The 15,058-nt window shown below is 45.3% G+C and overlaps 1 protein-coding gene across 4 annotated transcripts in view; it reads right to left on the bottom strand.

Moving 5' to 3' along the window:
- Nucleotides 1–15,058, bottom strand: part of ULK4 (unc-51 like kinase 4) — a 468,513-nt gene that overhangs the window by 442,117 nt on the left and 11,338 nt on the right. For all 4 annotated transcript variants that reach the window (XM_059728765.1, XM_019483511.2, XM_019483510.2 and 1 more), the window contains exon 6: nucleotides 318–419. In XM_059728765.1, the coding sequence (XP_059584748.1) occupies nucleotides 318–419 (102 nt within the window). The remainder of the gene's footprint in view (nucleotides 1–317; nucleotides 420–15,058) is intronic.

The raw sequence follows: 15,058 nt of genomic DNA, 5'->3' as shown, positions 1-15,058 counted from the left end.
TAGTTCTAATTTAGCAAAGTCATAATGACTGAGGACTACAGACAGTTAAAACCATCTTATAATTCAGGTATCAAGGCAAAATGAATTTACTTTATTTTAGTTATTTTACAAGGGTCCTAAATAATTGTTACTACTTTTATAAGCATCTCCAGTAAAATTTTCAAGAATTCTTTAGAAAAATACATATTAAAAACATTCCTATTTTTTAACATTCCTAAACATTTTGAAAGTGTGCATAGTGGAAAAATTAGGTTTTGGTACAATTACAACAGAGATTAGTCAGATATGTGTGTACATACACACACACAAATATATACCTGAAAACATTTCATATAGTAAACAACCCAACGACCATAGATCACTGGCTTTGGAGAAATCTTCTCCATTTATTACTTCTGGAGCAGTGTACATTGGAGATCCTACAAAACAAAACAAATAGAGAACAATTTGACTATTCATTCAACATTTCTATGCTTCAACACTGGACATATACCACTAACAAGGCAATCGTTTCAACAATTATGAGGTCGTTACCTCCATTTAAAAAAAAAAATGGTACCGGAGAATTTAAGGCCACTTGCAGATTGCGCTTAGCTCTCACTGGGAGAGTCTCTGCTCTCCCTATGGAAACCATGCATGTATAGATGTTCAAGAATTTTTCTCCCAAAGCAAAAATAGCCACTCCAGGAGAAAAATACCTCAGGAACAAGCAGGACTAAATCACTTCCACAAGAAAGCAAATGTCTGTAAACTTTCCCTTATGCAAGGAGCTGCAGCAGTCCTCCAGCATCCCAGAATTCATGGCTTCACCTACCTGGCCCAGGGGAGTCAGGGTGTCACTCTGACTGATTCAGATGACCCAGAGCAGTCTGTGAGCTAATTAGGGCTGCCTTGTACATTGCTGCCATCTATCTCCAGGCAGGCAGAGAGCCTGCGGAGCACACTGAGATGTATGCACAGGGGGCCCTTGGCTGCATAGCATCAGTACTGAAAGCTCTCTGCTCAGCATTCAAATGTCTGTTCAGGAGTTTCTGGGTAAGTTTTTCCATTAAGAAAACAAACCCAGAAGAATTTTCCCAGATAATTTCAATGTGCATACACAGCCTACATAATACAGAGTGTTGATAGCCAAGTTAAGGGAACAGGACTTCAAGAGTTATGCCAGCCTTACACACAATTATCTTTTCTTCATCCTGATATACCTATATTCATAGGTGGAGGGAGAAAAAATTATTGGGGGGGGGATGAATGCGCACACATATGCACGTGTGCACGCACACGCACATCCCTGCCCAGCAGGTAAGTCGGTGGGGAAAGGGGAGAGGGAAAGGCCATGGGGGGGCAGATTGAGACCCCCGTGATGAGGGAGGGAGCGGGGCAGAGGCAGGAGCAGGAGTGAATGGCCCAGGGCTGTGGTGGGTCATGCGAGGGTCGGAGCCTGGGCAGCTCGTCCAGGAGAGCAGGTGGGCTCCTGCCAGTGGGTGAACTTCAGGGGAGGCCTGGGGGGGATTCATGCCCCCCCGATCTGTGCGCGGGACACAGGCAGGCTGCTGCTGTGCACTGGGTTCCGTACCCTGCTGTTGTTACCTCCAGAGCTGTGTGACACCATGTGTATCCTACAGCTGGGTAGGCAGGGGGCATGGCACAGCCAAACGGCAGCAGGCACATGGTATTGCGCCGCTCTGGAGGCAGCGGCTGCAGGGTACAGAGCCTAGTATGCAACAGCCCACCTCCACTCCATGTACAGATTGGGGGGGCACATACCTCCCGGACCTTCCCCAGGGTACACACAATAGCGGGAACCTCCTGGCATTCCTGGATGAGCCACCCGGGCTCCAACTGTCCCATGACCCAGCCCAGCCCTGGGGCCCCATTCACCCGAACCCCTGCCCCACTCCCTCCCTCAATGTGAGGACCTTGATCTGTACCCCCAAGCCCCTTCCCCTTTACAGAGTAGACTGATACCTGCCTGCCAGTGCTGGACCGCTATCCACACACGGGGCTGTGATCCTAGCTGCACGTGCACCCCTCCCCATCCCTGCTGCAGCCACCTGGAGCCCATGGCCAGGCTACCTTGCACCTCTGCCCACTGCCCTGCATTTGAGGGGGATAACTCTGTTAGCCCTGGCCTTCTGCCGCCCATACCTGTACTAGGTTATTCTGCATTACATAAAGTATTTTGTTTGGTCCGCTTATACCCACATCCAAAGAATAACTGTAAGAATTTTGTGCTGTTCATTTCTAGTGTTCTTTATAACAATAGAAAGTATATTACACATTTTGGTGACTACTCAGAAGAATGAAGCAAATAGGTTACTACAATTCTCACAAGAAACTAAAAATATCTACAAGTACATGACTTTGAGTCCAAAAAAAATTGACCTTATGCTATGGGTCCTAAGACAAGCAGAACTGTATGGAGTTTAAAATGTCTACTTGGGTAGGTTATGTAATTAAGAGTTCATTATACTGGCTTGCTTTTGTATTTTGCACCTTCCTAAGAAGCATCTGCTACTGACTAGTGTTACACATAGGATACAAGATAAAATGAAACACTGGTCTGATCCAGCACGGCTATTCCTATATTAAAGTAGGACAGAGACTGATCTACATTCTCTCACACTCCATCAATTTTTATTAAGACGTCCATGGCTAAAATGTAGGGCCCTGCAAGACGCAAACGGTAATCTTGTGGCTACACCAGACAGAAGAGCTGATAATTTTAACAGTTTCTTTGCCTCTGTTTTCTTGAACAGGGACCGGGAAATCCCACCTACCAGAGGTAGGGACAGTCTTGTGGACAGCTCTGTCAGGCCTTCAGTTAGTGCACATGTAGCTAGGAATCTTCTGGAAAGGCTAGACATTTTTAAATCTGCAGGTCCAGATGCCCTCCACCCAAGGGTGTTGAGGGAGCTGGCAGGGGTCATCGCAGAGCCCTTGGCCCGGCTGTATGAGCATTCGTGGTCATCTGGCCAGGTGCCGGGGGATTGGAAACTGGCTAATGTGGTCCCAATTTTCAAGAAAGGGAGGAAGGAGGACTATAGGCCTCCTAGTAACTATAGGCCTGTAAGCCTCACCTCGGTGCTCGGGAAGATCTTGGAGAGAATCATCAAGGAGCATATCTGCGGGGGGCCTTCAGGGGAGATCATGCGCAGGGGCAATCAGCATGGGTTCATCAAAGGCAGGTCCTGCCTGACCAACCTGATTGCCTTTTATGACCAAATAACTAAATCCTTGGATGATGGTGTTGCCGCGGACCTAGTCTTTCTAGACTTTAAGAAGGCCTTTGACACTGTCTCTCACCCCATCCTCATCAATAAATTAAGCGACTGTGGCATTGATGCCTACACAGTTGGATGGGTAAAAAATTGGCTGATGGGGTGCACCCAGAGAATAGTGGTGGACAGGTTATACTCAACCTGGCGAGATGTGAGCAGTGGGATACTCCAGGGCTCGGTCCTCGGGCCCACACTGTTTAACATCTTCATCAGCAACTTGGACGAGGGGGTGGAAAGCACGCTGTCCAAATTTGCCAATGACACTAAGATGTGGGGCGAGGTGGACACACTTGAAGGGAGAGAGAGGATGCAACTAGATTTAGACAGACTACAAAAATGGGCAGATGAGAATAGGATGGGGTTCAACGTAGATAAATGCAGGGTGCTGCACCTTGGGAGAAGGATTCCACAGCGTACATACAGGCTGGGAAGTTCCCCTCTTGAAAGCACAGAGGCAGAAAGGGATCTTGAAGTCATTGTTGACTCCAAGATGAACATGAGCCGCCAATGCCAGACCGCAGCCAGCAAGGCCAGCCATACCTTGTCATGCATCCAAAGGTGCATCTCAAGCCAGTCCAGAGAGGTGAGACTCCCACTCTATGCGACTTTGGTCAGGCCGCAGTTGGAATACTGCGTCCAGTACTGGGCACCACACTTCAAAAGGGATGTGGCCTGGAGAGAGTTCAGAGGAGGGCCACTCACTTGATGAGAGGGCAGCAGGACAGGCCCTATGAGGAGAGACTGAGGGACTTGAACCTGTTCAGCCTTGGCAAGAGGAGGCTGAGTGGGGACCTGGTGGCTGCCTACAAACTCATCAGGGGAGGTCAACAATAAATAGGTAGGCTCTACCATTCCCATAAGAAAGAGCCTTAGATGCTGGGGAGAAAAGGTAGAGCCTTTTCTCCCCAGCACCACCTGGGGTGACGAGGAACGATGGTAATAAGCTGATGGAGAATAGGTTTAGGTTAGAGATCAGAAGATAATATTTTACAGTTAGGGTGACCAAAATCTGGAACCAGCTTCCCAGGGAAGTGGTCCTCACCCCTACCTTGGGCAAACTCAAGAGGAGGTTGGACGATCACCTGTCTGGGGTCTTTTGAACCCAGCATTCATTCCTGCCTGTGGCAGGGGGGTCAGGCTAGATGATCTGTTCAGGTCCCTCCTGACCCTAGCTACTATGAAACTATGAAAATCAGCTTTAGGTGTATAAGATGTGAATCAGAATCTTCATATGAAAATGCAGCTCTGTTCTTCATCGCAAAGAGCTTTCTGTCCTCAGCCAAACAGATTTTTTTAATGCAACTGAAATTTATTTAAAACTTATTTTTAAAAATAACAGTCTGCCCATGTGCAGGCATTTAATTATTTGCAAAGCTAAACGAAGAGATACAGGGAATATTACTGCCATCTTTTATAGAAAACACTGCTCCTCACAGAAAAGGAAGGAGAAGCCTAGAATTACTTCTTTACTGAAACAAGATGCCTAACTTTAAATTTATTGGTTTGTTTGTTTTGTTTTTAAGGTACTGCTTTTTTTTGCATAATACACATCAGATCTTTTGAAGATAGCAAACAAGTTTCATAGAGATGTTTAGCCAGCAAGAGATAATTGTGTGTTTAAAAAGGAGAGATCCATTGTATACATTTTAAAATAAATACAGAGATGCAAAAAATAATGACAGCCATCTGAAGGCAAGATGTGCTACAGAATTATCCAAGGTAATTGTTCATATATTCTATAATAATAAGCTTATTCGATCTGAGCAGAGCACTCCGATTGGTTGTCTCAGCAGCCAATCACAATGCTTACTGAAACAACCAATCAGAGTGCTCTGGTCTGGACAGACAGTGCTGCAGACAGACAGAATAGGCATCTTATTATTATAGATTCTGAGGCATTTCAAACACATGTGCAGGCAAATCAGAGCTAGAATGAAGCACCAGCAGGCTCTGCCAAAATGGAGGGGGGCGGGGGGAAAGAAAAAAAAAAGCAGTGGGGGGCCTGATCCTTTTCCCCACCCCCGGAGCCTGTCCACCTCTCCCACAGCCAGGGAACAAGCTGCCAGTGGGCCCAGGTGCTTCCCTTCACAGGGCCAGCACCCCGTGGGACCACCTGGGTGGGGTGCCAGCAGGTGGGAGCTGCCTGGGGGGTATTGCAGTGGTGGAGGAAAGCATTGGGGTCCCCCGCAGCTCAGGGGCTGCATGACCTACTGCTGCTCACTCCTCGGCCAGGTGAGATGCAGGCAGGCTCTGGGAGAAAAAAAACAAACAAACAAAAAAATCAGGCCCCATGTCACTTTCTTTTCCACACACCCTCCCCTTGGTGGAGCCTGCCTGTGCGAGCTGCCGCCAGGTCATGCAGCCCCTGAGCTGTGGTGAGGCCCGGTACTTCCCTCTGCAGTGGCAGTGCCTCCCAGGGCTGCCCGGGTGGGATGCTAGTTGCACGCGTGCAGCTCCAGGTTGCCGGCAGAACCTGCTGGATCCAACAATGCACAGGACACTGGAAGCCCGCGTGTGCTCAGGAAGCTTGACCTCAGTCGGCTTCCAGTGCCCTGTGCACCATCCCGGCCAACTTCATGCCACCTGGAACCACCCGGGAATGGGCTGCCTGCCCTGGGAAGGTGGCAGGAGGGTGGCTGGGTGTGCTGGCAGCAGGAGAAGGTGGCAGGGATGGTGAATGGTGTGTTGGAAGCCCGCCAAGCTCGAGCTTCCCTGAGCACACCTGGGCTTCCAGCGCCCCCTGCACTGTTCCTGCCACCTTCTCCAGATAGAGCACTTGCATACATGAGGAATATCACTGTAATTTGTTACATAGCAAACTAAAATACATGGGATCTGTTTTAGTTTGCTACATAAAGAAGCCATTTAAATTGAAATATGCCGCTGAACGCGTACACTGTTACACAATAAAACTGTTAAAAAGGGAAATTAAACCACTAAAAGGGGCAATTTCCTCACAGATATAAGGGTCCTTAGTCATGTGTACAAGGACCCTCTTATTTTATGATTATAAACAAGTCAGAAGGTCAGACTTTTGACACAATATGTATTCAAGCCTGTTTTTATGCATGGACAGCTTTATGTTGCCTTTTTGAGAGTGAGAAGTTTTGATTCTGTCAAAGCATAACTAAAAGTCCTTTATTTAAAGAAATATTTTTGCAATAAAAATGTAATTGCAAATGTTTTGCGGGTTTCAGCTAGTAAGGACTGATTCTGCAATATTTGTACGGGCAGATCTCCCAACAAAGCCAATATATAGCATATTAGTTACAAATCCAAGCTAATTTCAATGGATTTTACTTAAATGCAAAATACTGGCAATAACAAATCTGATCTGGTCTATCAAAATAATCTTCTTTATTCCCTATAATCTCCTTTTCCTAAGTGGACTGTAATGGCTGCTAAAATACCAAAGCAGATAAGTCAGAGGTAAAACTGATGTGCATGTCTAATTACAAATACAGAATTAAATAATCTTCAAATCCTTCTCTTAATTGGTCAGTGACAGAGCCACTCAGATTTTCAGGAGCTACTAAAGAAACTTTGGCATCTTTAACACCTTTGGCATTCCCCCAAATATACTTTAATTAAAAGTATTAATGCAAAAGAACAAAATCAGTGAGAAACTACCTTTTTCTGAATACTAAATATAAAAAAAAATGACATCTTGAAAACTTAAAAATGGATGAAAGGCAAAAATATAATTCAAATGATAACTTGCCTTACAAGCCTATCAGCCTAAACGTTTCATCAAATCCAAAAAATTCTCAACATTATTTTCAATAAGGAAAAAATAGACATTTGAAAAGAGGAGTTCAATGTATTTTTCAACCCAAACAGATAAAAAGAAACCATGAATAAAGTTTGCTGGACAAATATTAAAAATGAAATTTATATTAAAACTAGCTGAAACCCGCAAAACATTTGCAATTAAATTTTAATTGCAAAAGTATTTCTTTAAATATAGGATTTTTAGCTATCCTTTGACCGAAAACTTTAATGGAATCAAAACTTCTCACCCTCAAAATGGCTATATAAAGCTATCCATGTGTAAACACAGGCTTAGGAATATAAATGCATATTTTGTCAAAAGTCTGACCTTCTGATTTGTTTATAGTCATAGAATAAGTCGGCCCTTGTACACGTGATTAAGGGCCCTTGAATATGCTTATTCTTTCTGTCCAGATCACTCTGATTGGTTGTTTCAGTAAGCATTGTGATCAGCTGCTGAGACAACCAATGTCCCCATGAATCTAGGCACCATTAATCAATTAATGCCAAAAGGGACTTGGGGGTCTTGACTGACCACAAGATGAACATGAGCCCCCCATTGCGATGCCATGACTAGAAGAGAAAACCAAACTTTGGCATGTAACTATCAATGCAAGTCGAGCAAAACCAGGGACATCATCTTCACACTTTACTCGGCCTTAGTGAGGCCACAGCTAGAGTACTGTGTCTAGTTCTGGGCCCCCCACATCAGGACGGATGTGGATAAGCTCAAGAGAGTCCAGAGAGCCACCCATGTGATCAAAGGCCAAGAGAGCAAGCATTACAAGGAGAGGCTGAGGGACATGGGACTCTTCAGCCTAGCAAAGAGCAGGCTCAGGGGGGAACTTGGTGGCCGCCTATAAGTATATAAGTGGGGTGCACCAGGATCTGGGAGAACAGTTGCTCACCAGGGCTCCCCAAGGGATAACTAGGTCTAAAAGCCACAAACTTCTAGAAGACTGATTCAGACTTAATATAAGGAAAAACTTCTTTACAGTCCAAGTGTCCAAGGTCTGAAACAGGATACCCCCAGAGGTGGTGCAAGCATCTACTCTGGACTCATTCAAAAGGCATTTGGATGTTTATCTTGCTGGGATCATCTGATCCCTGCAGACTTCCTGCCTGTCAGGGAGGCTGGACTCGATGATCTCATGAGGTACCTTCCAGCCCCCAACGTCTATAAAATCTATGAAATTATCATATTGCATTTTGGATATTTTTACATTTCTTTAAACAGCCAGAAAGACAAGAGACTTTCTACACTCTGCTTTTCCTCTTTGGCAATCCCTCACAGTCAAGGAAGATTGTCTTTCATGATTATCTTATCTGTGGATCTGAAAATGGCTAATGAGGATGGTCCAGAATTGACAGACTCTGGTGCAACTCAGGCAGATGTTTCCAAGCAGGGCAAGTAGCTCTGGATTCTTGATTTGATCTGCGACATGCTATTTCTGTTGCTCCCACTTTTCCATCTCCTTTTGTCACTGCAAGTTTTCAAAGTACCTAGATCCTTGCAGCAGACTCTTCCTCCATTCAGGGTGGTCCTGGGCAATAGTCTCCCACGATTTGATATCAATGTTGCATTTTTTCAAGTTTTTCTGCCCTCCTTTTGAGCATACGCCTTAAATGAGCTGGGAGAATAATGCTTGTTTCAGGAGTCTGGAGTCGGACATCTGGATGTGTGGTGGCGAGGCACCCCCCACAGGTTCTCGAGGGGGAGAGAGTAGACCCTGCGGGTCCCAGACTCCGAGAACAAGCCCCCAGAGGGGCTAACGTACCTCCCCCGCAGAGCAGCCGGAGCGGCGCCCACGGCAGCAGCCACACAAACTGGCATTACGCCGGCTGTTTAATCAGCTGTTTCCGGTGCGAGGAACAGCTGAGCCAATCCCAGCGGCTGTACCAACCGCTGAGGGAAAATTTAAAAGCCCCGCCGGAGCTGGGGCAGGGAGAAAGGCAGAGAGAGAGAGAGAGCACGGGCTGGCAGCTCATGAGGCGGGCTCCAGCACAGGGAGGAGGTAACCCAGCCTGCGTGGCTCAAGCAGGCAGCACAGGGGAAAGCTTTAAGCCTCCTGCAGGAGGCAAAGCAGGAAGCAAAGCAGGAGCACCTACACAGCCACCGGAAGAAGCTCACACCAAGGAGGCAGGGGAGCTCCCTGCTTACAGTAGGGGAGAGGAGGCATCGGAGACCCCGAGCGGCGGCTGGGATAAGGGAGGCAGCCCTGCAGCCCCTTCTTACTCAGGGGAATATTTCCTTTGAAGTAAAAACTACCCCAAGAGGGAAGAAAAGTGACAGGAACCCAGTAGACAGGTCCTCGGCCGTCATACAGGACCAGAAAACATCACTGATGCATCACCAACCGGTTGTCGAGTGGACAGGGTGTAGGGGAGGCGGAGCCCCATGGAACATCACATCGGACGATCGTATGTACCGTCATCTATTGGGAGGCCCACCCGGGAAAGATCTCCACTGCAGACCCTTCTTAAAGTACATTTAACATCAAAGTTGTGGCAGACGAGTTGAGGGGAGGGGCCACACCATGACAGGCCAGGCGGTCAAAGGGGCGCAAGTATCACAAGCTGACATAGCAGCCCAGCAAAGTTGATGTTGGATGACCATCACATCAATGCTCATGGTGTTTGTTTGCAAGAGGACACTAATGTTGGTGCATCTATCTTCCTACTAAATTCAAAGGATCTTCCACAGGCAGAGCTGATGGTACTTCATCAACTTGAGGCGTCTCCTGTATGTTGTCCACAACTCGGCTCTGTACAGTACAGTGGGGATCACAACTGCTTGATAAACCATGAGCTCGATTTCAGATTCTGATGTCGCGATCTTCATACACCCATTTTACACCCAAGTAATTACAACTTACAGCTGACTGTATTTATCTTTACTTACTTATTAATATGTATTTCACTTGATAGTTTAAGTAACCGCTCAAGACTATGCGACTTCTTAAGCCAGGCCTTTTTCATATAAAACCTTAAGTTTTCATGTATAGCTTAAATGAATCCTATAATAAATCAAATTATTTGCATTTACTGATGCCAAAACTTATTTCCTTCTCAGTAAAGTACACGTACTTAACTAATTTTTTAAGATACACTTGATAAAAATATACAAAGTAGATGGTTGATTTAAAAACACACACATCTGTGTACCAATTAAACTTAATACAAGAAATAAAAAGTGTATAATCTATGTATACCATTGTTACCAGCATCTTTGGGGTCCTTAAAAAAATTACACAAAGCCAACAAAAATCCCAGTTCCCTCTTCTACTCATATATTGGTTTCTTTTCTTAGATTTTGGTTCTTACATAGGAACAGGCTGTTAATCATTTTTAAAGAAATTCTTTAAAAGGTTATAGGAGAGAGACTGGGTTTACATTTCTTCCTGACCATGTTATGTTCCCTATTGTTCTTAATTCTGGCAATAAGTCAAACAAAAAAGCTTCTAATCCTGTTCCTGTAAGTCTTTTTCTTCCTGTCAAGACTCCCCTTGTTCCTGATGAGTGGGATTGTTAAAGCAGATCTTGGACAGCAGTAATCTCTGAGATAGTCCGGCTGCAGCCTACTAAGGACTTTGGAAGATTAAATTTTAATATTTGATAGGAAAATAGTGTAGCATACAGCGAACTACATTAATGCATTTTTATATATTAAACTTGCTGAGCAAAGACTGCTGCATTCAGGACCAGCAGTTTTTAGTGCCTTTCTTTAACGTCTAGCATTCGTTCCCAAGTAGAAGGCACTCAAATAGCATAAGTGCAGGTAAAAAGAGTGTGTGCATCACTCTAACAAGGTCCTGGCCAGTGACAAATGGGAGAGGGGGGACATTTCTAGCCACAGTTCATAAATGTATACTGAACAGCAATGCAAAGTCTATACTGAAGTCATCAGAAGAGCATGCAATTTTTACTAAGGTTGATATATATACTGAACGAAAGAGAATGTACATCTGCTAGACCCCAAAGGAGACAGACTTCTTGAATATAGCCACAAACAGACATTCATTTCTATCAGTAGAAATTTCTCAGAAGTTTCCACCAGTAGAAACTGTTTCTGAAGAGGGACCAGTATAAACATTTGGCCTGCAGCCACCTCCTCTACACTTGTTCTCCTCACCTTCCCAAAACCAGGATGATCCCAGCCTGGGGGAAGGTAAGAGGAACAGTGCCTACTCTACTTCACCTGGTCCCCACGGGGAGTAGAGCAGCAGGGAAAGGCTCCCCACACCTGTCCCAGACCGGGGCCTGCTGAACTGGGGAAGAAGCCTCTCCTCCATTCCATCTGGGAGTGGAGCAGATGGAGCACTGGTACAAAGCCCCAAGCCCCTACCACAAACTAAGCAGTGTCTGGCTTGGAGAAGAGTCAAAGAATAGAAGCAGCTGCTTCTTTCGCTTCCCAGACCTGACTTGGGGTAGATGCTGGCTGTGCCTTGCTGTTCCTTTCTTCTCCATGGGAGAAGAGCATATGTCAAAGCCCCTGAATGGAGGAGTTATTTCTCTACTCTGGTCCTGCTCTCAGGGAGAAGAGTGGAGGGAGCACTGAGGCAAACCCCCCCCTCCCCCTCCCCAGTTCTCACTCTGAGGACTCTGGTTTGTGAAGCAGACAGGGGGATTGCAGCACTGCTCCCTTTACTCAGCTTCCAGTGCCAGGGAGCCGAGTGGAGGGAGAAGTGGAGCAAAGCCCCTGCCCACTGCACACACATAAGACTCTGATATGAGGAGCTGACAGAGACTTTGCCTTACTATACCATGCAAAGCCTTCCTGAACCTGGTTCCCTGTTGACCAGCTTCCTCTCCACCCTCTCCCTTAACATGTTAACTGAGAGGTTGGGTCAGGGAAAGCTGGCTGGGCCAGGAACCAGGCTGAGGAAAGCCTCTCTGAGCTCAGCTTCCAGCCAGCTTTTAAACTGCTGCCCCACCATACAGCTGAGCAGCACAGGAGGGGTTGGGGCCATAGGCACTGACTCTATGGGTGCTCCAGAGCTCAAGGCAGACAAGGTTCTTTGGGTGAGTATATCATCTTTTATTAGACCAACTTAAATAGTTGGAAAAAATTGTTATAGCAAGCTTGAGATCAACACAGCTACAATCTACACCTCAGGGCTCAAGCACATATCAAAAAACAGATGCTCAGCATGCACAGAGTTGCTTGCAGATGGTTTAAAAAGAAAAAAAAGAAAGAAAAAAAAACAAACAAGCGGTTTACTGGAAGCAGCAACACGTGACTTCAACCTGGCTCTGTAGCATCTGTAAACATCAGGAGCTCCAGCAGAGCTTTTTAGAGCTTTAAGCTAAAGCTGATTTAATCTACTATTACATAAAAATGCCCCAAAAAGCCCCACTAAAATTCCTGAGCTTTATGGATGCTGCAGAGCCAGGTAGAAGTAATGTGCTGCCTCTTCTAGGCATGCACAGGGCTCATGCTGCATTAAAAGTAAAGTGCTGGGGTTTTGTTGTTTTGGACGGGCGGGGAGGAAATGCCTGCCAGCACTCGATGGAAAAAAAAAAAAAAAATAGTTGGTGCTTTTGAGTAGAACAGCAAGCAAAAGGAAGCTGGCAGGGACAGCACTGCTCCCTGTGCTCAGCTCCAGGTATCCAGCAGGGAGCGATGCGAGAAGTGGGCAGGAACTTTGCCTTGCATTAGAGCACCAGTTCTACAGAAGAGGTGGGAGCAGCTGTCCATTCCCTGCCCCGCCTCACACCTGGTGACCCTGGTCTCAGGAAGGCTAGTCCCCAGGAAGAGTTAAGCTGGGGGGCAGGGAGAGCAGGGGGAGTGTAGACGTTCAGTCTCCCAAGAGAAACTCTCTGGGTACTCCTGAGTTATTTTTGGAGCAGCCACTTTTGCTTAAAGAGAAAAAGCCATGAACAGCTGCACACTTGTGGCTTCTGGAAGAAGCGCAATTCACCAAGTAGAGACTGAACATCTTCTGTATACAGCCTTTATATAAACAGCTATCTATAACTAACTTCTAAAGTGTCTAAACTATAGGTGTTTACAGATCCTTAATCCAACTCAACAAATCCTACTAGTTACTGAAAGTAGGACAGCAACAAAGAAAGCATTAACAGATCTTTAAAAAAAAATCAAGAACAATGCAAAGGCCATGTATATACTACCTCATTATGATGGTATAAATTTTTGCATGCAGGAAATGCAGTTCTGCTAACGGGGCTACTTTCTATATTCTACTGGTCTGCAATACAAAGTTTAAACACTTATTGATCAAAACTGTTCATTCACTAGGCTGGTTTAAGTTTAAAATTACCTTAATCCTGTTTATTTCCATACTTCTCAAAAATATTACACTATTAGCAACCTTATGATATATTCCTTTTGCTTTACCATAGTTCCAGCATTAGTCGTTTGCTCATAGAACACATATCACTGAGGGCCAGGGCCCAAAGAAGTATAAATTAAGGATCACTTTTTGCCAGAGTTAGCTTCATAAATAAATCTATTTTAGATTATTTCGAAAAATACTTCCATATGGTTAGTATCCCAATACAGAAGTAGGAGGGCACTGATAAAGATTTTCTTGGCTGATACCGATAGCCAATTATTCAACAGGCATATCGGCCGATACTGATCTGATAACGATTTACAGGAATGCCACCAGGCAGCGTGGAGAGCAGCACCCTGCAAGTAAGTCTGTGGAGGGGAAGGGGTGTGGCGGGGGGCAAATCAAGGCCCCCAGGGTGGAGGGAATGGGGCAGGGGCTGGGGCAAGGCAGTAAATGGGACAGAGCTGTGGGCAACTCGTCTAAGGGATCAGCATCCCAGCACTTAAAAATGGCAGCAGGGGAACTTGAACTAAAGCTCATTTGATCTTTAGTTCAATTGCCGCTGCCACCATTTTTAAGCACCAGGACTCTTTTAGCCAGACCAGAGCTGAGCAGGGCGAGGGAGGAGGTGGGCTGCACGCTGCAGGCTCAGGGCTCTTCACCCTACGGCCTTTGACCTGGGAGCTGCACACTGGCTCATCATCTGATGAGCTTTAGTTCAAGTGCCCCGGCTGCCATTTTTAAATGCTGGACGAACCACCTGCGGCTCTGTCCTGCTCCCCGACCTGGCCCTTGGGTCCCATTCACTGCCCTGTCCCACTCCCTCCCTCACCATGGGGACCTTAATCGCTCCTCCCCATGCCCCTTCCCTCCTCCATGCCCCTTCTCCACCACAGATTTAACTGCAGGGATTGATCTCCATGCTGCCTAGCTACATTACTAGCTGGTGCATGCATGTGGCTGCACACATGCACATGGCATCTGCGGGCCCCGGCCAGAAGGGATATTATATTTATCGATACATTATCAGCTACACCCTGACCAAAAAAAGCTGATAGCTGATAACATTCATTTTCTTTTTATCAGTGCCAATCCAATGTGGCACCGATATATCAGTGCACCTCTATACAGAAGTACAAATTGTTATTGTAAGTATTCATGAAACTGTATTCTTTGCACTTAGCTGATAGGAGAAATGCATAAAATCAAAGCTATTTCAGTTTTACTTTTTCCATTCATCTGCATCAAATATTAATGTGGAAAAAATGAAACCTCACCAAAAAACAAAATCCTCATTACACTTAATCCAAAGACTTAACTTTTCTAGCCACTTAAAGACTTGCTCCATTTAAATTCTTATCAATTTGATTAACATTTTTAGAAATGACTATACACATTTTTTATGTTAAAAAACTCCAAAGTAGCACAAAAAAATCATGAAAATATTATGGAACTCCCCAATACCAGGAGTAAATGAATAAGAGACAGTTGCATTTTGGGGATGGAATTTTATAAACTAATACAAAATAAACTTTTTTCATGCACTATCGTATTATATACTCTGCCTCTTAGTCACTTACTTAATCGCTTGGATTTGGACTTCAGTTCCAGGGTAATTTGAAACCTATTCAGAATTAAAACTAACATAATAAAACACATTTAATTATATGTTTTATTGCAAATACAATTTTGTTATTCTGAGTCTGAGCAAAG

Source organism: Alligator mississippiensis, chromosome 5 (genome assembly GCF_030867095.1).
Source record: "Alligator mississippiensis isolate rAllMis1 chromosome 5, rAllMis1, whole genome shotgun sequence".
NCBI classification, from domain to species: domain Eukaryota; kingdom Metazoa; phylum Chordata; order Crocodylia; family Alligatoridae; genus Alligator; species Alligator mississippiensis.
The sequence above is the reverse complement of the archived record's forward strand: the minus strand, read 5'-3'. Positions and strand labels throughout refer to the sequence as shown.